Source organism: Vigna radiata, chromosome 7, assembly GCF_000741045.1.
Source record: "Vigna radiata var. radiata cultivar VC1973A chromosome 7, Vradiata_ver6, whole genome shotgun sequence".
In the NCBI taxonomy this organism is placed as follows: Eukaryota; Viridiplantae; Streptophyta; class Magnoliopsida; order Fabales; family Fabaceae; genus Vigna; species Vigna radiata.
The window spans coordinates 41,861,147-41,884,857 of NC_028357.1; the positions used below are offsets into that span (position 1 = coordinate 41,861,147).

At 29.5% G+C, this 23,711-nt stretch overlaps 1 protein-coding gene across 1 annotated transcript; it reads left to right on the forward strand.

Moving 5' to 3' along the window:
• Positions 1 to 16,354: 16,354 nt before the first annotated feature.
• LOC106765632 (GDSL esterase/lipase At1g29670) lies at positions 16,355 to 18,826 on the forward strand. The gene is made up of 5 exons (XM_014650319.2): positions 16,355 to 16,700; positions 17,428 to 17,552; positions 17,637 to 17,882; positions 18,020 to 18,275; positions 18,363 to 18,826. Exons 1-5 carry the CDS (start codon positions 16,454 to 16,456, stop codon positions 18,584 to 18,586), a joined length of 1,098 nt encoding a protein of 365 aa, XP_014505805.1. The 5' UTR covers positions 16,355 to 16,453; the 3' UTR covers positions 18,587 to 18,826.
• The last annotated feature ends 4,885 nt before the right edge of the window (positions 18,827 to 23,711 follow it).

Consider the following 23,711-nt stretch of genomic DNA (forward strand, 5'->3'; position numbering starts at 1 on the left):
TGTTATAATTAAATAAATGAACAGAAAAACACATTCACAGTAATGAATAAAACGACTTCAGGAATCATAAGCAAGTTAAATCACAGCAGCAATAAACCTACTTGAGACATTATTGTTTGACATTGAATAAAGAAATTGAACGGCAGATCTCTTAAGATGATTTCACTTCACATTGGTGTCCACAACTCCACGTTGTTTCACAAACCATAGTTTTGTACAAGTCATCAAAAGGGTTGTGGTCATGATTGGAACAAGGAAGATTGTTTATATAATGACGAGATAAAAGGCATAGATGAGGTAATTGGCTTGAAAGGGAAAAAGGAGATCATGCATTAAGAGAATAATGCATTAACTAAATTAAATTATTAAATTATTCCACATATTCTCATCCATGCATGGAAATACAGTGCATTGAAATTGGAGAATGATCTGAGAACATCAATAGAGAGTAGTACAAAAATGTGCCTTACGATTTTGAAGCTGTTTGTATAAGAAAAAAAAGGTTAAGGCATAAGCACGAGAGAGAGAGAGTTAACAGTATGACATGTTGTTACATTTACTATATATGACACCATATAAACTCTTTGATGCTTAAATAATAATGTAAATTATTAGAATTGAAATTACAATTACATTCACGTAGGATTTTAATATGAAAATGTTTTTCTCGAACATGATATGGACCCCAGCTAGATTTGATTTGATTTTGGGTTTTATTTTCATATTTTCTTGGCCTAACCATAGGGAACTCATGAACTGTAATTTCTGCATCGGCTACAAATATGCGTCAATTTTCTCTTTCTCTAAAAATAGGTCAACTCCAAAGCTTGAAGTAGTTAGAAACAGTTTCGAAATTGAAATAAACTACTGTGATATTATATATATATATATATATATATATATATATATATATATATATATATATATATATATATTTGAAATACAGAAATTTTGTAAACTTTGTTAAATAGCATTGATCAGCATATAGTAAGATGTGTTGTTACATAAATATTGTTTGTTTATGTCAAATTTTATGAAAAATAAATAAACAACAATCAAGTGTTATTTAAATTAATTATTTGTTCCTAATATATATATATATATATATATATATATATATATATATATATATATATATTATTAAATTTGATTCATATGTTTGAGATACAAGTTAATTTTGATTTAATACAAGTCTTTTACAATATAATAAATATATATGGAAAGACCTCCGATTGAGTTTTGAGAATATAATTCTTATAACAACTCGAACTGTAATGCTCCTGGTCACATCTTAAGAAGGTATACTGTTGAGGTCGTAAGAGCTCGAAATGGTATGTCATCGAACTTATCACAACTTGGAGTAGTACGTTGCTAAGCTTGTCAAAGCTTAGAAACGATGTGTTGTTGAGCTCGTCGCGGTTAGGATGCTCACACATCACAAATTTCATTATCATATTCATTTTCTATAGCTATTCGGCTATCTAAAACTTTTTTTCCAGTAACCAAAACAAAACCCAATACAATGCATCACAAAGACTCGTTTCACCCATCTATTCACGCACACAACTACACAAAACAACCGACATCAAACCACAATGGACAAACAAGATCGGCGAGCTTGACAAACTCGATAAGGCCGAGTAGGGAGATGGCAAAAAACCTCACATCTATAGATACTCGTAGGTAAAATCTGTTGTAGGTATTTAGTATCCGAAGGTAAAAAGTACTTGCAGGTAACAAGTAAATTAATACTTGCTCATTAACGGTCGGATTCGAATATCACAATATTTGAATACGCGGGTATCCGCTACCCGTTTGAAAAATAAAATTACAAATTTATCCATTAGGTTTTCTTACTTTGAATTATTTTCTAACTGTTCAATCTTTAGCTTCTATATTCTATATCTACCGTCAAAGAAATAGCAAACCCTAAATCTCACTTTTTTTCTGATAAACTCTCTTTCATTCGCATTGACGTTACAGAAGGAGAGAAGAAAATGAAGTTCAATCATAGGGTTTCCTCTGGTAGGCGCAAGAGCCACAAGGCCCATTCATGGTGTCATCGAGCGTCCGTCGCGTGCTGATGAGCGTGCCGCTCTCAATGGATCTTCAGTTCAAATACAACGTGTGTTCCATTCCAGTTCAGAAGGACGACGAGGTGCAACTGGTTAGGGTAACCTACAAGGGTCACAAGGTGGAATCTTCACTAACTACAGGATCCCTTTTTTATGCTTCACCAAACTGTCTGCGGGAAATCGAAGTAGGGACGACGATGAACAAAGCAAGAGCGACCCTGGACCGTGAACATGCCACGACGGCTCGATGCCACGAACGACCTACGTGAGGAGGATCGATCGGCAGTGATTGACGTAGGAGGAGGAGATCGGGCCTTGTGACTATGATTGCTGGTTCGCGAGGCGGCGATGGAGCGGTTAGAGGTGAAAGAGGAGGTTGTTATCTACATATCTGCTAAAGTGAAGAAATTCTTAAGGTTTGCAGTTTCTGAAGAACTAAAAAAAGGGGGAGTTGATCCCTCCACCCCTACGTTCTGGCCTCCACCTCCCCAATTTTTTCCACATCTTATTTTATTACAAAAATAACCTTTTTACTTTTTATTATTTTTTCTACTTTTACCCTTATTTAACTAATTTAACTCAGAAACCTTAGTTTCAATTTTAGTAACCAGCAACAACACTTCTATTCTCTCATTCTCACCCCCTCTTCCAGATCCGTTTTTTAACCAAGTAACTTTTCAAGATTTGTTTCCCCACCCCAAGTCCCAACAGTTCCTTTCTTTCGTTGGTGCGGCGGTGTGGCGTGTGGTTGATGTGCAGCGGTGCGGTGGTTGGTGCTTCGCTTCTGCGTCGGGTCTACGAGAGGTTAGTTTTGGTTTTCGGTTCTTCGTTTTTTCATTGATGCATGATATGTTTATAAGCGTTTTACATTAAGTATGTAATATACTGTATTTTGATTCTGTGTATGTGCATGATATGTAATATTTATTCTGTTTTCGTATGGAGGTTCTGTGTTGTCTTGTGTGCGCTTAAGAGGAAGAAGACATATGGTTGAACGGATGTTGACATCTGTTTTACCTTAAACGGATGTTGACATCCGTTGAAGGATGGTCAAATATGTTTAAGGGTTTAGGCTATTTTTAAGAGTGGATTACATAACTATGTCGCGCACGTTTCTCCTTCAACCACCACGCCTTCAAACACGACCACGGAGACGACAAACTCTGCACAGTTGCAACTTTCCTTCCACCACCAGCCAACGATTCCTCACAGTTGAGGGCACAAAGAATTCGAAAAAAAAATAAACACAATGAAACAGAAACGAGAGAGAGAGAGAGAGCACGTGAGAAAAAAAATAGGTTTTGTGCAGTAGGAGATTGGAATTAAAATTAACCTAAAAAATAAGTTTTACTTAAGGATATAATAGGAATATAAATAAAAAAGAAGGGATAAAAGTGGAATGGGGAGGTGGAGGGCCAAAAACGTGGAGGTGGAGGGATCAACACCCAAAAAAGGAGGAGGGGTTGGGCCCTATCCATTTTTCAAGAAAAACATAAAAACAAACAATAAAAAAGGTGATTTCGGCTTTTAGCCTGTTTTCATTTATGAAAATAAAAGGGTTTGGGCATTAACCCAATTTTGTTTAGGATAATGATATTTAGACAACATTTTTTTGACAATATTTAAACATTGATTACATGTCATCCTCTGATTGATCCTAAATTACTCCACAATTAATAATAATAATCATAAACACTATTATGGAGTAATTTAGGACCAATCACAGGATGACATGTAATCAATGTTCAAATGTTGTCAAAAAAATGTTGTCTAAATATCATTATCCTTTTGTTTATGAGAATTATATGTTTTTTTTTTCAATTTAAGTTGGACCTTTTATAAAAATCATAAATTATATATATATTTTTTAAAATATTTATGGGTTGAAACAATTATCCAACAGATATCTGCGGGTTGAAAAAAATCCATGCGATTTTTTTATGTGGGTATCCGGTAGGTAGCGAGACGGGTAACGGGTACGGTTTTTACATGCGGGTCGGGTTGCGGATAGGCACTATTTGTATCCGACCCGACCCATTGTCATCCTTAGGGTCAAGGCAAGCTTAGTTGGTTGAGGAGAGCTCAACAAGATTAATGAGTTCGACAAGATCAATTGGCTGAGGCAAGCTCGGACAAACTTAGTTGGTTGAGGCAGGCTCGACAAGATCAGTGAGTTCGACAAGCTTAGTGGGTCGAGGCGAAGTCATTGAGCTCGATAGGGTCAAGGCGGGGTCATTGAGGTCAGTATGGTCAGTGAGGATGAGTGATGTTAATAAGGTCAATGTCGTTGAGGTGAGGTTGGTAAAGTCAGTGAGGTCGAGGTAAGCTCAACGAGATCGGCCAAGGTCAGTTTTACTCACACAACCTTGATTTTAGATTTCTTCCCTTGTTTTTGTTTTGTTTTCTTAGGTTCTTCGTTTTATGTCTACTATGTGCAATCCCACATTATGTTAACCCAAACCCATTATGTGTTTTATTGTTGTTTTTGGGCTTTTTTTTATTTTACTTGTTGTACCACAATTTTCACAACACACAGTTCTTTCTAATTGCTTCCCACCCTTGTCCAATTTGTTTTCTATTTGGGCAATTTTGAGTTTTGGGTTTTTATTTCATTTAGTTTTAAAACACTTATCTTAAACTATATTAGTACTAGTGTGATGTCTTTGCCGTCCTTATACTTAATATCTTTCCTTTTTCAAAGTGTTTAAAATATGTTTCTATAAAAGTATGAGTACTCATGTAACTCTATGAGTCATCTTAGTATTCATTACCTTTATTTTTCTCAACCATGCCAAAAATATCAAAAAATACAAAATCTTCAAATACTAAAAACATCAACTTTTTCAAAAACTTTACAAGTACTAGTGTGACCGCATTTGTCGTCTTAGTACTTAATACCTTTCCTTTTCCAAAGTGTTTAAAATACGTTTCTAAAAGTATGAGTACTCATGTATCTGTCCGCATCATCTTAGTATCCATTACCTTTATTTTTATCAACCATGCCAAAAATACCAAAAAATACAAAGTCTTCAAAAACTAAAAACATCAATATTTTCAAACAAACATTTTTTTCTTGAAAACCACATGATTCTTGATTTTTCATCTTGAATGGAGATACCTACGAAACAAAGTCAGTCCTTATTGGGTTCACTTCCAAAAATCACATAATTTTACAAAGTCATTTTCAAATAGTTTTTCCAAAAAACTACGTAACTCTAATTTCTTATTTTTGAATAAAAATACGTAGAAACAAGATAAATCCTTGTTGGATAAAAAAAAAAACATTTTCATTTCTTTATAACGTTATTTTCGAAGAAAAACAAACATTTTAAAAATCACATCAACTTTGTACATGTAAACGTAGAACAAATCCTTCAAAAGCCATAAATTCATAAATAACCCCAAAATAATAGGAAGCCTCTTCATCACATTAGAAAGAATGCGGTCTTAGGAACTGTTAGAACAACTATGCTCATGGAGGAGGTTTTGCAATTGTAAACACTCTAGGAATTTTTTTTTTTATCTTTAAAGTATTTTTCATTTTATCATATTCTTAATTATGTATTTGTTTTTCTTTATGCGATTTCATTCAATTCAATGATATATCAAATTGTTTTTAAGACATGGTTACTTTTTTTTAATATTTTTATTTTCCTTTTATTTTTATCATATAAAATATTGTTTTGACGTTTTTTATATAATTAATTTTTATTTTCTAACTCATTATCATAAATGTAATTCTACAATTACAACTGTATAAAATAATCATTTACTATAATATAATAATTTAATGACATTGTCATAAATTTTGTTTATATCACCTAACATATATTTAAGTTCAAAAAATAAAATACTCGTACTAAATTTCAATTATTATTAGTTTAATTTTTATTCTTTGATTTTATTCAAACGGTGTATTATAGTTTTATTAATGTATACAAAAAGAGATTTCATTATAATATAAAATATAGGAGTAAAAAGACATTTAAAATATTTTAAATTTGATTATCATTTTTTTATAATTTTTTAAAATATTTTTAAATTTTATAAAACTTTGTAAAACAACGGAAATTTAATAAATGTTTTCGTCTCACAAAATTTATTTGATACTTTAATTTAAAATATATATAATTATAATTTTTTTCTATATATTTAATATTGAAGAAACAAGAATAGATTATTTTAATATTGAATATTAGATAATATTATGTTTAGAGAACTTTTAATTATTTTATAAAAATTAATTAATTGATATTGAAATATTAAAAAATAGGTATAAGCATGAATGCAAGTGTACATATCCCTAACTCGGATATGAATGAGAAAAAATTTATTCTCATTAAGTTTGAGTATGTGAATGAAATAAAGTTAACTCAAGTCGGTTTTGTCGATTTCATGCCAACTTGACTCAAAATATATTATGATTTTTTAATTTATAATATTTGTACTTCTTAGTGAGATTGATGTAATAAATATTCCTCATATAAGAAAAAGAAAAGAAAAGAATTAGGAATATGGTTTGAACAACTCATGTTTACAAATCGTTAATTCAAAAGTAAAGTATCATCTACTTCTACTCATGAGCTTTGATAAATGGTTAAAACAATCCGTTCAAAATATGTTAAGAGAATAAATCAGAAAACTTTATAATAAATTTAAGAATCACATAAGTTTCTTAAAAACATATATACATGAACCATTTGTATTTTGGGAGAGAAAAACATGCATTATTATATATTGTTGTGCAAATGAAGGCACTATTAAGAATATAACCTGAAAACATCATATACAGAAAATCTAATTCATTCTTAGTTAAAACTACAATATGGTTTAGGAGCATTTGATGCATCTTGTTCAAATATTATTATTACAACTCATAAACATGCATTCACCCATATACAATAATATATATATATATATATATATATATATATATATATATATATATATATATATGAGACTAAAGTTTGATCATCCTTCACATTTGAATCAATACCATGTTGTCTATATCCCCCTTAAAAGGTTCGTAGTCATTCTTTTCTCAAACGATTCTCCATTGACATATGTATTTTCACTAAATGTGAACTTCAAAATAATAACTAACTTAGGTCAAATAATCAATAAAATAACGAAGTAAATATACTCACATCTTATTATATATGAAAAAAAAAATTGTTTATTCATGTTGTTATTGAGATTCTAAACATGGGTCTTTGACCAAATGACGTTATCTGAATGACTTTGAAAATTTTTTACGTGTATTTTTAAGGATTGAAATTTGAGAAAAGATGCACTTGTAAAAATTTATTCGATATTTAAGTTAACAAGAGAGTTGAGATTTTATGAACAAGAATTAAGCAAGTCTTAATTTCCTAATGAATGACAAATGTATTTATAGAATTTTTTAATCTTTATCATATATTATAAAATTGATATTAAATAATAAGAGCAAAATAATACTTATCTTAAATAGATAATAATAAAAACATGATATCTTATCTTAAATAATAATTATAATATTAAATTGATAATACTATTATCCTTAATATATAAATATGTGAATATTTTTCTAATAAATGTATTTTGAATTATTACATGAAACTTATTGAATTTTGTTAGTCTACTTTCTTTAATACATCTATTAGGTAGATAGGTAAAATTTATACTGTTGGAGGGATCATATATCTTTTCTAGATAAATGAGATACATAAATATAAATTTCAACCCTTAATATTCTTTCTTCTTGTCTTACTGTTTAAGTTTTTGCATGTTATCGTTATATTGTGTTTATTGGTGGAACATAATGATTAAATTGTATTATAACACCCTAACAGTAACACGTAATGTACGTCTTTCTGTTGTTTATGTATATATTTTTTGTATAGAAAAAAGAATGAAGAAAAATGTGATTTTTATTCTTATAGAAGGAAAATAATAAAAAAAATGTGAAAAAGAGAAACATATATTCATGTATCTGAACAGAAGTGAAAAATGTTATTTTAAAAATTATAAAAACAAACAAAGTAATTTTATAATTAAGAAGTTGCTTTCCTATTTTGAGTGAAATAGTTTTGAAAAGTATATATCAACGTTATATTTATAAAGAAAACTATGTAAGACTAAATGAAAGTAATATACTTTTTCCTTTGTTACTTTTTTCATTCTAAACAAAAGAAATTTGATATCTTTTGCAACAACAACAAACACGATAATTTTTCTTTTAATTATAATGAAAAAAAATTATATATATAATTTCCTTTTGTAAACTTTTTCATCTATCTATACTCCCACATCCTATATATATGTATGAAAAAGAATACTTAAATATTAAAAGATAGTAATTAAAAATATAATTGATCTATGACGTTGACTTTGGAAAAATGAGAAATAAATTTATTAGATTTTGTGCCCTAATATTTATTGAACTTTGAACTTCATTAATATTACAGCAGAATTCCCTGTAAAAGTTACATAGTGTTGTTAGTTGTTTAATTTGTGTAATTACTGTTCATAAAGGATAAAAGGACAAAAAGTAAATAATAGTTTTAGAAGTATATTGGAGACAGACATCGTGGTAGTACAAATAAAATAAAATTCTTCAAAGAAAACAAAAGTCAGAAGACATTAATGTGAACATTGAAGACAAAGTCATGGCTAGGCACATTGTTGTTGGACCACACATCTAACATGGTTCAACAAACTTTAAAGCATATATCTCCCTTCAAAAAAAGGGTCATAACTACACCCATGTGGTGGGTGATATCCATGAAATGCAAAAATATTCATAGGCTCATGACTTATTACCTATATATATCTTTTAGATAGATAATAGGCAAAGTCAAATGTATTCAAATACCCTCAAGTTAAAAAATAAAAAATAAACTACACACTTTTTGACTTTTCAAATATTTATTATGATTTTAATTTCTAAAATAAGCTATAAATAAATCCTTATTACATTTGTTGTATTTCAATTAATAGACAACAATAAAAATATGTAATTCGATACTTGAAGACTCAATTGGCACAATTGAAACTAATTGATTAGTTTTATATGTTTATCATATGGAATGGATATAATTTATACATTAGTGTAGAATTTTTTTTGTAATGTGTTGATAGATCCATATTTTTGTTCATAATATCAAATAAGTTGCTTTCTTTTTTAGGGTTTCAATTGACTTTTTATTTTACAAAAATTACATCAATTATATTCTTACCGTTAAATTAGATCTAACAGTGTTAGTGTTAAGTTGACATGACATTCTCATCTTAATTTTTAAATGACGTGGTATTTATTATATTCTGACATGTATCTCGTCACCTCTACCATCAACAGGTCAGGTTGTCGCCGCCCACACACCTGCAAATCCAACCCAGAACCATTACGAGCATGCCGCCCGACCACCTTTACGCGCCGCAACAATCCTAGCCGTCACCACCCTGTCGCGTTGCCAACACCCAGAAAACCCAATCGAAACCAAACCCTCGCCCGCCATTAATGCATCTGCAGAAAAACAGAGAACCATCACAACGCATCAATCACGCTCGCCACCACTGAGTGAGTCTCTTCGTATTGCGCAAGCAACCACACTCCACGAACCTCCATTCATCTTCTCCATCCACCACCGCCAGAGCACTGCGAGCCATCACAGCCTTCGTCAACCTGCAGAGGAAAACCTAATCACAGAGAAACCCAGAATCACGGCCAATCTACATTCTCGCGCCTCCTCAGTGGACTCGTCCAACAAGGTCCCTCCACCTCCTCTATTGTTGAGAGTGTAGACAGTGGTGATGAGAGCAGATATTATGGTGGCGGGACCTCTTATGGCGGCTTAACCCTAACCCCCGTGCCCCTGAAGAAGAACCCCATTTGAAAGTCTCTTTCTTGCAACTAGAAAACACATCGTGTGTCATAAAAGGGCGAGTCTTTTTAAACAGGGCCCCTGAGAATGGAAGTGGTGGGTCATTATCATCAATCGCCAAGAAAATCGTCAACCCATTCTCTTCCTAGCATAAGCTCTTCTCTGTTGGGGTTCCCAGTTGGGTTGGTGGAGTCCTTGTGCGAGAATTAAGGGTTAGGGTTGATGGAAGGGGCACTTGGATCACTAAGAGCCTTTTGAGGAAGAATGAGCGAAGCCATGTTTTGATTGTTGGGGTTGGAGCAGAGAAAGGGAGGGTGGTCCCAGTTGATGTAGCAGGGGATTTGGGTGGTGATAAAGAGTTGGGAGTGGAGGGATGGAGTGGTGGTGGGGCTCGTAAGGATATGGGTTAAGGCTTGCAACCTCTGCTCCCATGGTGCTGCTTCCATGGCCCTCCTATTTCACATAAGGTTGAGGATGAACCTAAGATCAAATAAGGTTTTCTTCAAACATAGATTAACAACACACTACACACCTTCTACTATACTTCGCCACACCCAGAAACGAAACAAAATGTGTCTTTTAATTTTTTTAAATAGTGCCTCCAACTCTCCAAAGCATTCACCCCATCGTCATCTCCGCTACCATCTCTCTGTCGTGCCGTCAAGCCTGACATGGCACAAGGATCCCACAAGGATCCCAAATTTTTCCCTATTTTTTAAATTTAAAATAATTCAAATCTACATCATTTAGCCACGTAAATTAAAAATATAAACTAATTGTGCCACGTCAATTTAACACTAACACCACCGTTAGATTCAATTTAACGGTAAGGATTCAATTGATGCAATCTTCACAAAATAGGGACTAAATTGAGACGCTAAAAAAGAAAGAGACCTATTTGAAATTATGAACGAAAATAGGGATCTAGCAATACATTAAACCATTTTTTTTTACATGTCAAGAAAAGGTTTTCTATATTGGTTCTGAACCCGATATATATAGAAGTAAGAATATAGAAAGTAGTGTCATCATCTACGATAATGTCCATATTCGGTTCTTACTGTTCAAGCTGGAGTAATTCTCGGTGTTGCAGAGGATTGTCTAGGAGGTAACAGAGTGAGGAGATGTCTACAAAATTAATTGGAAACCACTTTCTATACCCATTATAATTAAAACCAATATAAAAGGTTTTGTTGTTTATTACAAAAATTTCATCAATTTAACTTTTTTTATCAAACATAATTAAAATTAGTATAGAAAATTTTCTTATTTATTACAAAAATGTCAATGCGTCTAATTTTTTATCAATTATAACTATAATCGATATAAAAAGTTATATTTTTTATTATAAAAATATCACTGTGTCCACTTTTTATATCTAGTATAACTACTACAATAAGTATAAAAAGTATAATCTTATTTATAGTTATGCTATCACATTACTTTTTATATTTGAAAGATTATAATAGATATAAATAATCATTATAAAAAATATTTTTTCGCTAATAATACAACTATAACTAAAAAAACCATAAATATTATGAACAAAGATAATTATGATATAGAAGAAACCTCCTTTTGAATTGGAAAACTTAATTTTCTCAATTACCAGTGGAAAAAAAGTCCACTAATATATACGTAAATAAAGCAGTAACTCAAAAATTAAATGAGGGGAAAGAGTATTTCTTTTTTGGTCCAAATTGAGATGTCAAACTATATTTTGTTTTGTGGTAATTGTTTATTATTATTTATTTTTTACAAACAAAAACCCTCGTTTTTTTTAATAATATCCTAATTAATTCTTAAAACTTGTCAATCTTTTATAAACAATATTTTCTGAAAATAGTTTACATTAAATGTTAATAGTTTATCAAAAAGATATTTTTATTTTATTTTTAATCCTAAATTTTATTATGTTTTAATGTTTTTAACTATTATATTATATATGACTTAAATAATATTATAACTATTTTAAAAGTATATTGATGGCATTTTTATTGTGAAAAATTGTAGTTATAAATTAGTGAATACTATATCATCTTTATATTAAATTATATATACTTATGCTAATTTGTATAAATCCTATAATCTTAGATTTCTTTGACTCACTTGTATAAAATAAAAATATAGAAAATCATTTTGTAGATCCACTATAAATATTCTAGATTTGTAAAATGAATTGCAAATATATATATATATATATATATATATATATATATATATATATATAACATGAATCATTGAAAAAAATATTGATAAATTATAAATATTTAATATAAATTATTTAATTGGAAGATGCAAGGTAGTTATAAAAAAAATTAGTAAAAGTTAAGGATTAATTAACTATGGTTAACTTAAAATGTTATGTGTTCCTTTCTAAAAATAGAAAAATTTTAGGGTAAGTTTTATAAAGGATGTGAAATTTAAATATTAATTGAGATAAAAGTAAAAGTTAGAGTATCTATATAAAAAAAAATAGTAAAGTTTTAAGAATATTAAATAGTCATTTCTTGAATACTAATGAATTAAATTCTAATTTAAACACTAATTCATTTAATAGTTAAAACTTTCATAAGAGTAATTTACAAATTAATTATACTTTTTTATTTATAATAAAGATAGTGATAATTTTTAGTTTATAAATTCATATTTAAATTAATTATTGTAGTAACTAGTTGTTTTTTTATCTATAATATTTAGGCAATTTGTTTTTAGTGAAAATTTAAAAAAATAAAGTAAATTATATATTAATACACCTGTTATTTTAATTTACGTTTTATAAAAATAGGTTATGCATCTTCTTGTATTAGAATAGTCTTTTTAACTGGAGTGATCTATATTTGGACATGTCTAAAAAATAGAGAGCATGTTTTATAATGGTTTTTAGACATAAGATAAGAAGGCAGATGAATTATTTATGAAACAACTCACTCTAACTGTAATCACATGCTAATTTCAGTGGTATTGTTGTAATCATAACTACAAGATTCCTTGTGTGACTCTTCTTTTTAAGACACAATTAAAAACTTGCTCAATGAAGAAAAAAATATCAAAGAGATGAAAAAAAGTTGAGAAGAGTTTGGAATATAAAAAATGAGACAAAAGAAAAAAGTTTTTGTTAATTTGTTTATATATACAGTATGAAAAATATATGAAATAAATTATATATCATTTATACAAAATATATTTATTTTTTATTATATATTTATGATTTTTAAATTATATTTAATATTCAGTAAGTATTTAATATATTTAGTTTTTCAGTATAAATTATTTATGTAATAATTTAGATAAATTGATTGACTAATTTGTTTAGTGGTAAAATAAAATAAAAAAAAACTGTGAGATTTAATATTTCTCCCAAACTAAAAAATAAATATGGTTTTCCAAATATAAATGTGTTATTTATTTTTTTAATATTTGAACTTAATCATGTTAAACAATGTAAATAGCTGAAATATTATTTGTCATTAATTTTTTTTTTAGAAACTAAAATATATTAAAATTTTGAACAAGAATAAGTTTTAATATTATATACAAATTTAATATCTGCAAACAAATTGAACTCGAATTATTATTATGCATGTAATATCAATGTAGAAAAGGTAATTGACAAAAAAAAATCTTAAAAAGAAAATAAAAATTAAAATTTTAGAAAGACAAAATTTAAAACAAATAAAGAATACATTATTTTAAATTTATTTATAAATATTTTTGTTTACTGTATATTCTAAAACCATATCTCTTTAATTACCATATGAGTTTATCCACTTTACCATATCACATTTCTAGTATTGATGATTCAAGAGGTTGCAGATATGTTTGGTTTGAATGAAGAGGCATGCCATCCTCACAAAATTAATGTAATCCCTTAGTCCTATGCCAACTTCAAATGTTATATGTTGGATAACCATCCATGAAGAGCATAGTGTGGACCTTTTGCCTTAAATGGTTTAAATGAATAATAATAATAAATAATAATAATAATGATATAATAATAATAATATTAATAATGAAGTGGTGTATGACTTAGACCAAGTCATTAAATTCTTCAATCTACTATCATTTATCTATATAGGAGTGGGTAACTTACTAGGTATTTTGGATGGTTTCAGAATATCAAATTTATTTTTATTCTTGAGAGAATTTATCTCACTTTTGTTTTTTTTTTTTTTTAACTATTGGTAGATATTCTTCTTCTTTTTTTATGTGTATATCAAACATCTATTGTATAAGTTAAGAATAATGATAAATAAATAATTTTCTTAAAAAATAAGTTACTTTTATATGTTATAAAAAATAGGGTTAAATACGTTTTTAGTCCCTATACTTTGGAGCGATTTTGATTTTAGTCCATTTTCAAACTATGGTACAATTTAGTCCTTCAACTTTAGAAAACTCTGGTTTAGTCTTTTTTACCAATTTTTTTTAAACTTTATTTGTTGTTTCAAGCACGTTTCATTATATCATTTGGATTGTTTACACTGTTTGACACATTCATTTGGATTGTTTACTGTTTGACACATTTTTGTTTTAATGTTAACTAAGAAACGTGCTTGAAACAACAAATAAAGTTAAAAAAAAAAAAACTAAACCAAAGTTTTCTAAAGTTGAAAGACTAAATTGTACCATAGTTTGAAAATGGACTAAAACCAAAATCGCCCCAAAGTATAGGAACTAAAAACATATTTAACTCTAAAAAATATCAATATACTTTTTTTTGGAAATAAGTTAAGAAAACATAACTAACTTTTTTTTATTAAAAAGTAAAAACATTGATTAATTTATAACTTTTTAGAAATTAAAACTTCAATAAACATAAAAAAACGTTATTTGTTTGTAGGATGCTGTAATAACATATTAAATGTATATTACCCATATTTTGAGTTTTCTTTCACGTTTAAGAGGAATGATTCAAAAGTGTTGCCATTACTTTGATTATTCCTTTTTAATCTCTTTAATTATAGTTATGCAATTAACTTTTTTTAATTTTTTTGTGAATTATCACATTGCAATTACCTTTGTTTCGTATTTAGTAGTTAGTCTCCCATTCTTAAAGTGTGTAATGAAAACTGACTATGTATATTTTTTCTATTGCTATTAATATTGTTTTATATTTGCTTTTATGTTAATTTGTATCACTTGATTTTTTTTTCATTTAAGCTTGTTTATATTAGAAGATGTGTCATATTAAAAATAATATTTGATGTCTTGATATAACAAAAAAGTATATTAATATTTGCAAGTTCATAAAGAAAAGTTATGAAAAGTTGTTCACCTTTTTAGTTATTGTAATGCTATAAATGTAGTTATCCATTAGTATTTAATTCAAAGTACATGGTGTTAATTCAAAGTACATAGTTATTAGAAAGTTTGTAAAGTAATCTTTACATTTATGCTATAAATTGATTTTATATTTAATTAAAGTGAAATTTTTAACACATATTGTTTAATGTAATAATAAAACTAAAATAACTATTTATTTTATGATCAGAAGCACAAAATTATTTTCATTTTACAAGTCAATTTAATGAAATTAAATTAAAACAAATTTTTTAAGATGATATTAAAAATTGTTTTTATTTTAAATTTAATTATCTATATGTTTAGTTTTGTAAATTTCACATTAAAGATTTTGCACATAATATTGAAAACTATTTATCAACTAATGATATAACTAACGTAAAGTATATATAAAACAGAACAAATTCTTTGAAAGGCATCTAAACAGGCATTATCAACACAAACATCTATTCTGTCAAAATCAAACACCAACATCACACTTTGTTAATTTATTACTAGATCGACCAAGCATAATTCAGTTGCTCCTTTCGTTTTCTTTTTAACTAACTAACACAAAAATAAAACTATAACTTCATAATTGTAATTAAATCTAAGGTCAAAACAAAATTTTAGATTTCTCATTTATATTTTAAGTTTCTGTTGAGAATCTCCTAAATTCTTTATAGTTTCTTTAAGAAATAAAATTGTTGATATATTTATTATAAAATTTGCCAAATTACAGACAAGAGATGTTAAACAAAACGAAGATCATTAATGTAAGAAAATTGCCTTCAAGAAAGACAATAGTTTTATGGAAAGGTGTTCATAAAATGAAAGTAGAGTGTATAATGCAGGTCTATAAGAATAGTAAGAGTAAAAAATTTTCATCCCTGCAAAATGCAACTCTGCATTAAAGTCGAATCACATCAGTGATCAGATTTCATCAATGAGGTGGGGTGGTACAGTGGAATTGGTAATAGAGCCATTTCATTGAATCTCACAATATATATCCGCGTCCATTTAATGCACCTAACCAACACTCCCAACTGTAAAAGTTATATACTCTACACTATAGCCATAGACCATGCTACTGTCTTTATTTTTCTACTATATATACTCGTACTCATATCACACCTTCCATATTCAATTACTCACACATGCTATCTTCCATAGCTACCTAGTTTCACTCTTTCCACTTCCTCACAAGTCAAACCCACCGTTTCTTGCTCAATGGCAGCCTTAGATCTCACAACTACAACCATCTTGGCACTGCTTGTGGTTCTTGGCTTGTGCAGTGGAGTTCATGCTGCACCACAAGTGCCATGCTACTTCATTTTTGGTGATTCCTTGGTTGATAATGGGAACAACAACGAGCTTCAATCTTTGGCTAGGGCTGATTACCTGCCTTATGGGATTGACTTCCCTGGTGGACCTTCTGGCAGGTTTTCCAATGGGAAAACCACTGTTGATGGAATTGGTGAGCTTCCTCTTTCTTAATCATATCTGCATGGAAGCATTTTAGTTGACATGCATCCTTGTCTTAAGATTCACTTGCATGCACTCATAATCAACATCATTGTCAAAGTCTTAGTTAGATAGAGTCAAGGACAGCAAAATGGTCCCAAGATCTGATGTTTTTTCTTCACTTTTCTTTAACCTAACAGTTAAGTGTGTAAGTAAAAGCACTCTTAATATATGCATGTGCTTGCATAATGATCTATTGGATGCCAAACTGTGTTATGCTAAAATCAGACAACAAATTTAATGTACACCTACACCGCCTAATATTATCTCTAGAACGAGAGGGTATAGTTAAGAAGCATTGATTTTTTTACTGGTGAAATAGAAAAAATGGATTAAGGTGCATATGACAGTGAGGGAAGCAGACAATCAAGCGTTGCTTTTTGGCACTACACTGAGTTGGTTTACCCTTCATAAGTTTTGTTAGTGACCCTTTTAAATTCTATGCACATGGATCTGTTTGTCCGCATTCAATGTGCAATTGAATTTGAAGACGTATAGAGGTAGAACTGTAGAAACACTAATAAAGGAAAAAAATTTACTGTTAGATTCTTACAACAGAAATACTGATCTTGTAAAAACAAACAAGAACAAGAGCGAAGTAGATCCGGAACATAAAATTGATTATGGTAAATATATAGATAAGTTTCACTCTAATTTGACATTCTGTTGAAATTTAACAGCTGAACTCTTGGGATTCGATGATTTGATACCTTCATATGCTGAAGCTAGTGGCGATGATATACTTAAAGGAGTCAATTATGCATCTGCTGCTGCTGGAATTAGAGAGGAAACTGGACAGCAACTGGTACCAATACATTTACTTCAAGAAAGATCACTTTTTTTTAACCTTTTTGGTATTATCTTCTGAAGTTGTTCATATGTTTTGTAGGGAGCGCGCATTAGTTTTAGTGGGCAGGTGCAAAATTATCAAAGCACTGTGAGCCAAGTGGTATCTTTACTAGGAAATGAGGACTCAGCTGCAAATTACTTGAGCAAGTGCATATATTCAATTGGGTTGGGTAGCAATGATTATCTAAACAACTATTTCATGCCTCAATTCTATACAAGCAGCAGGGAGTACACACCAGATCAGTTTGCAGATGCTCTTATTAGTGCATATAGTGATCAGCTAAAAGTTAGTCTCTATCTCTCTTTGCCTTTACCGATTCATCTTTTCCTCTTCATTTTGTCTATTATAACATGAATTGCATACAAAAAACTTGAGGCTTCACCACAAATTTAAATATTGACTGTTTTGTGTTTGTCATGCAGACTTTGTACAACTATGGAGCAAGAAAAATGGTGCTGTTTGGAATAGGCCAAATAGGTTGCAGCCCAAATGAGTTGGCCAGAAACAGCCCAGATGGTAAAACATGCGTTGACAGAATCAATGTTGCAAACCAAATGTTCAACAACAGATTGAAAGGTCTCACTGACCAATTCAACAGCCAGATGCCTGATGCAAGAGTCATCTACATAAATTCGTATGGTATCTTTCAAGATATTATAAGCAACCCTGCAGCCTTTGGTAATTATTTTCTAACCAAATCATTTTACATTCATGATTTTACACTTTTTAGAGCACAGAGTAATATTAACATGAATCAAACTTCAGGTTTCAGTGTCATCAATGCTGGGTGTTGTGGGGTAGGAAGGAACAATGGTCAAATTACATGTCTGCCAATGCAAACTCCATGCCCTAACAGAAGAGAATACTTGTTTTGGGATGCTTTTCATCCTACTGAGGCTGGAAATCTAATTGTAGCTCAAAGAGCATACAATGCTCAATCTGCATCAGATGCTTACCCTATGGATATCCAACACTTAGCTCAGATCTGATCTCTAAGATGAACATGGTCTAGTGGGGTAGTGGCCATAAGCTGTGCCACAACCACATCTAATGTTCTTGGAATGTGTTATTTATTTATTTTCAGTCATAAGATCTTGAGTTTTCTCTCATCTTTTTCTTACATATTCATATATGCTAAGTGTTCATGTGGATTCATAAGTATATGTGTAATTGTGACCAAGCTTTTGGAAGATTACTTATTTAATTACAGTGAATAATCTGTTGTAGCTTATGGATACACATTGTGAAAGTTTCTCTGTGAATGATTCAGAGATATTTCACAAGAGTCTTAATGTTGAAATGACATTCATGGCATTAAGCAAAGAGAAAATGGTTTCTAATCAGAGTATGTTAATGAAGAAAATTTAAAAGTATAAAATTAAAATCACAATCTTTTTGTAATTAATTTAAGAATATTAATTTGAATTTGAAATAATTAATAATTAATACAAATGACACATGTTACTTTTCTTAAATAAAGTGCTAATTAAAAGGTATAAGGTATTGATTTTGTAAAGGGGAATGCAACTTATTCAAATGAGTTAATGACTAATTACAAATAGGAGGATTGAGTATAATTATTAAGAATTTTTGGTAAAAATTATGAAAATATCTATTTATACTAAGTTAATCAGTTAAGAAAATTCTAAGAATTAAATGATATCAATTAAAATTATGAATGCTCCAATTAGAGACCTAAAAATAATACAGAAGTACATCTCTTGACTATTATTAGGTAAGTGTTATAATGTTTTTGAAACCTCTCTTGACTATTACGTTTGAAGTAATAAACACATAAGTTTGAGATTGGAAAAATATTCTTTGACTCCAACCTTTTTTTTTTTTACTTTCATTTTAGAGCTCGTTATAATAATTTAATATTGTATATTAGAATTTTAAGTTAAAAAAAATAAATATAATTAAAAATATTATTATATTAAATGCTAAATTGGTGATTTTTCTATTTGGTGGTCCACCCCCAAAGATTTAGAAGTTGGAAAGGAAGGAGGAGAATTTTTCAAGTAATAATCTAAACTTTTCTCATAACATATATTACTCGTAAAAGTGTTTTTTTTTCTATTTAGTTTTATTATTTATTAACTTCAATGAAATATAAGTTTTAGTTTAATTTGATTTAAATATAATATAAAATATGAATAAAAATAAATTAATTTGAATAATTTTTAACATTTTTTTCATTAAGGAATCATATTGAAAAATAGTTTATAATATATACCTTTAAACATTTTGTAATAAAAAAAATTATTAAATAAAGATATATATTAAGAACTATTTTTAAGTGATAGTTGTTATATCTGTATTTGCAAGTAAATTTCATAATCTTAAACTTAAAAGTTAAAACATATATTTGTTATTTGATTCAATATAATAAGATAACTTTTGTTAGTGGTTAATTTATTCCAAACATATGTATTAATTTGTTCCGTTTAATAAAATATAAATTCAAGCAATTAAAAACAAAAACAAAATATTTTAATTGTAGTAGACAAGTTAATTGTAAATACTAATTACTCTGTTTGTTAATGCGTTACTTAACAGAAAATATTATAATATTTTGGAAACTTTTTGAAAGTATAAAAATATATTTCGTTTTTATTTTTCTTTTCAAATTCATTGTCCAATCCCGTTTTGTTGCGGTGTATAAGTCGTAGTGGTTGTCGTTTGATTCCATTCTTTGTGCAAAACTTGTTGAATTCTTGTGAAGTAAATTCTCTACCCGATTAATTAGAAAATAACACATTGGTAAACCAATTTCATTCTTCACAAGTTTCTTGAAACTCTTGAATATGGAAAATGTTTGATTTTTCCCTTAAAAAATAAATCCACATCTTGCTACTGAAACCATCAATAAAATTAAGAAGGTACCTTTTTCCACTATTTGAGATAGGGGAAATCAGGTCACATAAGTCTATATGTACAAGTTCAAGATGTTGAGAAGCTCTTCAACTATTTTTGTTTGACATGACTCTTTACTTTGCTTTCCCACTAGACAATCGGTGCAAACTGGAAAACCTTTCACCATCTTTCCATATTGTAGTATTCTCATACCTTTGTAACTCAAATGGCCATACCTTCGATGTCATAAATGAGCAAATTCTTGTGAAGTTACTTGCAAGTAATGTGACAACACAGTAGATCCAAGGACATAAAACATTTTGTTTTTCGACGTGAGAATGGATATAATAAGACATCTCTCTTAATCATAAATTTGAAATTCTCCATTCTAAATTAAAATAGTGATGTCATTCTTTTGTTATTGACCAACACTTAATAAATTACCGTGTAACTCAGGAACATAGAACACATCACTTATTACATGTGTTCTTCCATGCACTTCAAGTTTGATGTCTCGTTTGCCACATACTATTATTCTTGTATCATTTCCGAGCTTTACTGAATGCGAAAATTTCTCATCCATCTTGTAAAACAATTTTTTGTCACCAATCTGTGATTATTGTAGTCACTATCAATGAACCAGATATTATCTCGCTCTGCATTATTTTCTTCAACATACGCCATTAATAATTGTTCCTCTTCTTCATCTAGTTTCGTGTAACAGACTGCCTTCTCCAAGTTAGGACACAAATATTGAAAGTGTTCCAATTAGTGGAAATTAAAGAATTCAATGGTTTCTTTGTTAAAGAATCTACTTTGACCTCTTCCTCTTATAGCTCCACTAACTCTTCCTCTCTCGCGGCCTCGTCCTTTTCCACTTGTGGTTTCGTCATATGTAATCTTCAAAGCCTACTCATCCCCTCCTTTTCTCTATAATAACTTTTGTTCATGAATAAGTAGAGAATTTTGGAGTGCATCAACCATAATCTTATCGATGTCGTATGCTTCTTCAATAGAACACACAATGTAGTCGAACTCCGTGAGAGTTTGCATAATCTTTTCAACAATTTTAGCATTCATCATGTCTTCTCCACAATTTCTGATATCAGTGGTCACCACCATGACTCTTGCGATATAATCTGTTACCATCTCTCCCACTTTCATCTCCAAAAGCTCAAAGGTCCTTTCGAGTCTTTGAAGTTAAGCACGTTGCACTCTTGCATTTCCTTGACATTTGATTTTTATTGAATCCTACAATTGTTTGGAAGTCTCCTTATGAGTGATGGTTTTCAAAATAAGTTTGTCAATAACTTGAAAAAGATAGTTTTTAGCCTTTAAATCCTCCATCTTAATCTCGTATAATGCTTTCCTTTGTGCCACAAACAAATTCTCTTCCTCCTAGGCTCTTTGTAACCTGATTCTACCACATTCCAATACTCTTTCGATCTCAAGAGATTTTCCATGAGAAGACTTCAATGATCATAATCCCTATAAAATTTAGGAATGAAGGCTTGTACAAAATTGTTTGCCTCAACTGCCATGTCTCTTATACTCGTATTTTTGCTCTTGCACTCTATCAGACTTCTTTCGAAACTCTAATACCAGATTTGTTAGATACTGAACTAATGTACACAAAATTGTAATAAAAGAGCAAATTCACTTTATTAATGCAAGGAGGTTTATATAAGTCTTTCACAATAAACTAGAGAAAATTAAGCATCTACGTTTTTAACAACTCCTATAATATGGAAGACTAACAAACATCCACGTTTCAACAACTCTTATAACGTGGAAGACTAACAAACTACACTAACAATAAAAAAGAATTAAAATACTAAACTAAATTGACTAACAAAAGACACCTTATCCTATCAGTAATGTTGTTATGGAAAACTTGTTCCAGAAAACATTATGCGTGCTTCTCAAGGTTTTAGTCTCGATCAATTTCTACCTGTTGTCAAAAACCAAGTCTATTCTATATGAGTTCTTCTTCAGTTGGGTAAAGAAACATTGATTTTTCAATCTAATTGAGGTTTTTTCTCGTTTAAGTGTCGATGAAAAGGATTAATTTGATGCAAAAGTTACTAATTCCAGAAACCAATTTAACCTAAACACTTAATGAATTTGATCTCCTTTGTATTTGGATTTCGATGAGAATCTTGGACATAACAAGTTTATGTTTTTGTTTCTTTGATTTTTTGATAAAAATGAGGAAGTGTAATGTAAAGATGGTAAAAACTCAATGGTGGTAAGTGTGTTGATATAAGAAGATGTAATAAAGTAACATGAGCACTAAAGTAAGTTACAAAAGGTAAATTACCATGGAAAGTAAATGAATTTGTAACATGAATCAATAAAAGTTGCAACAATCAACATACAATTAGCCATTTTTCCTAATTCCAACATTTCTCAAAATATATGCATTGTTCCATAGTTTGCCACATTGTAAAATATAAAATAAACCTATTTATATTTCTAATCTTCCTTGGATTGTTATATGATTTGAATTCAAATTTGAACAAGTCACATATAACTAACTTAAAACTACCCTGGCAATTTTGGAGTCTATGTGAGTTGTTGATATCCACCAAGTTTTCAAAGCTATCATTGCTTTGTCCTTCTCCTCGATTTGCTTCTTGCCATTGATCGATATTTGCTCTTCTATTTTCTTTCTTCATCGATTAACATTTTAACAGGGGATGAGTAGCTATCTCTTTCATGCCTAATGTGTGTGTCTTATGACATTCATATAATAAAGAGGCATTTAATTAAATCTCTCTTTCATTTATCCCATATTTATAGAATATAATCCTCTTTGATTCACAGCCACAACCGATAACGTTCGAAAAGTACGGAACAAATTCTTGATAATTCCTGAAAACACTATTGTCCTCCATTAACATTGTCCTTGTAAAATATGATACACTATAATTCTTTGTTATTTGTTTTTAGTAAAGTTTGGTTTTTGATCGATTGAATTGCATAAGATTTACCTCTAGTTAATTATATGTAACTTATTGACTAATAGTGACTTTCAGGGTGCCCTCAACAATGAATTTAAAAAACTTTGTTCTAGAAATTTTATTTCAAAAGGTCTATTCCTAAATGCATTTCATGTATTTTGAAGATTATATTCCAAAAATCCTATTCTAAAAATATTATTTGTAGTGTATAGGGATCGATGAGACGGAAGGGATGATCGGGTAGAGAGAGAAATTGGTCGGGTAGAGAGAGAGACTGGTCGGGTAGAGAGAGAAA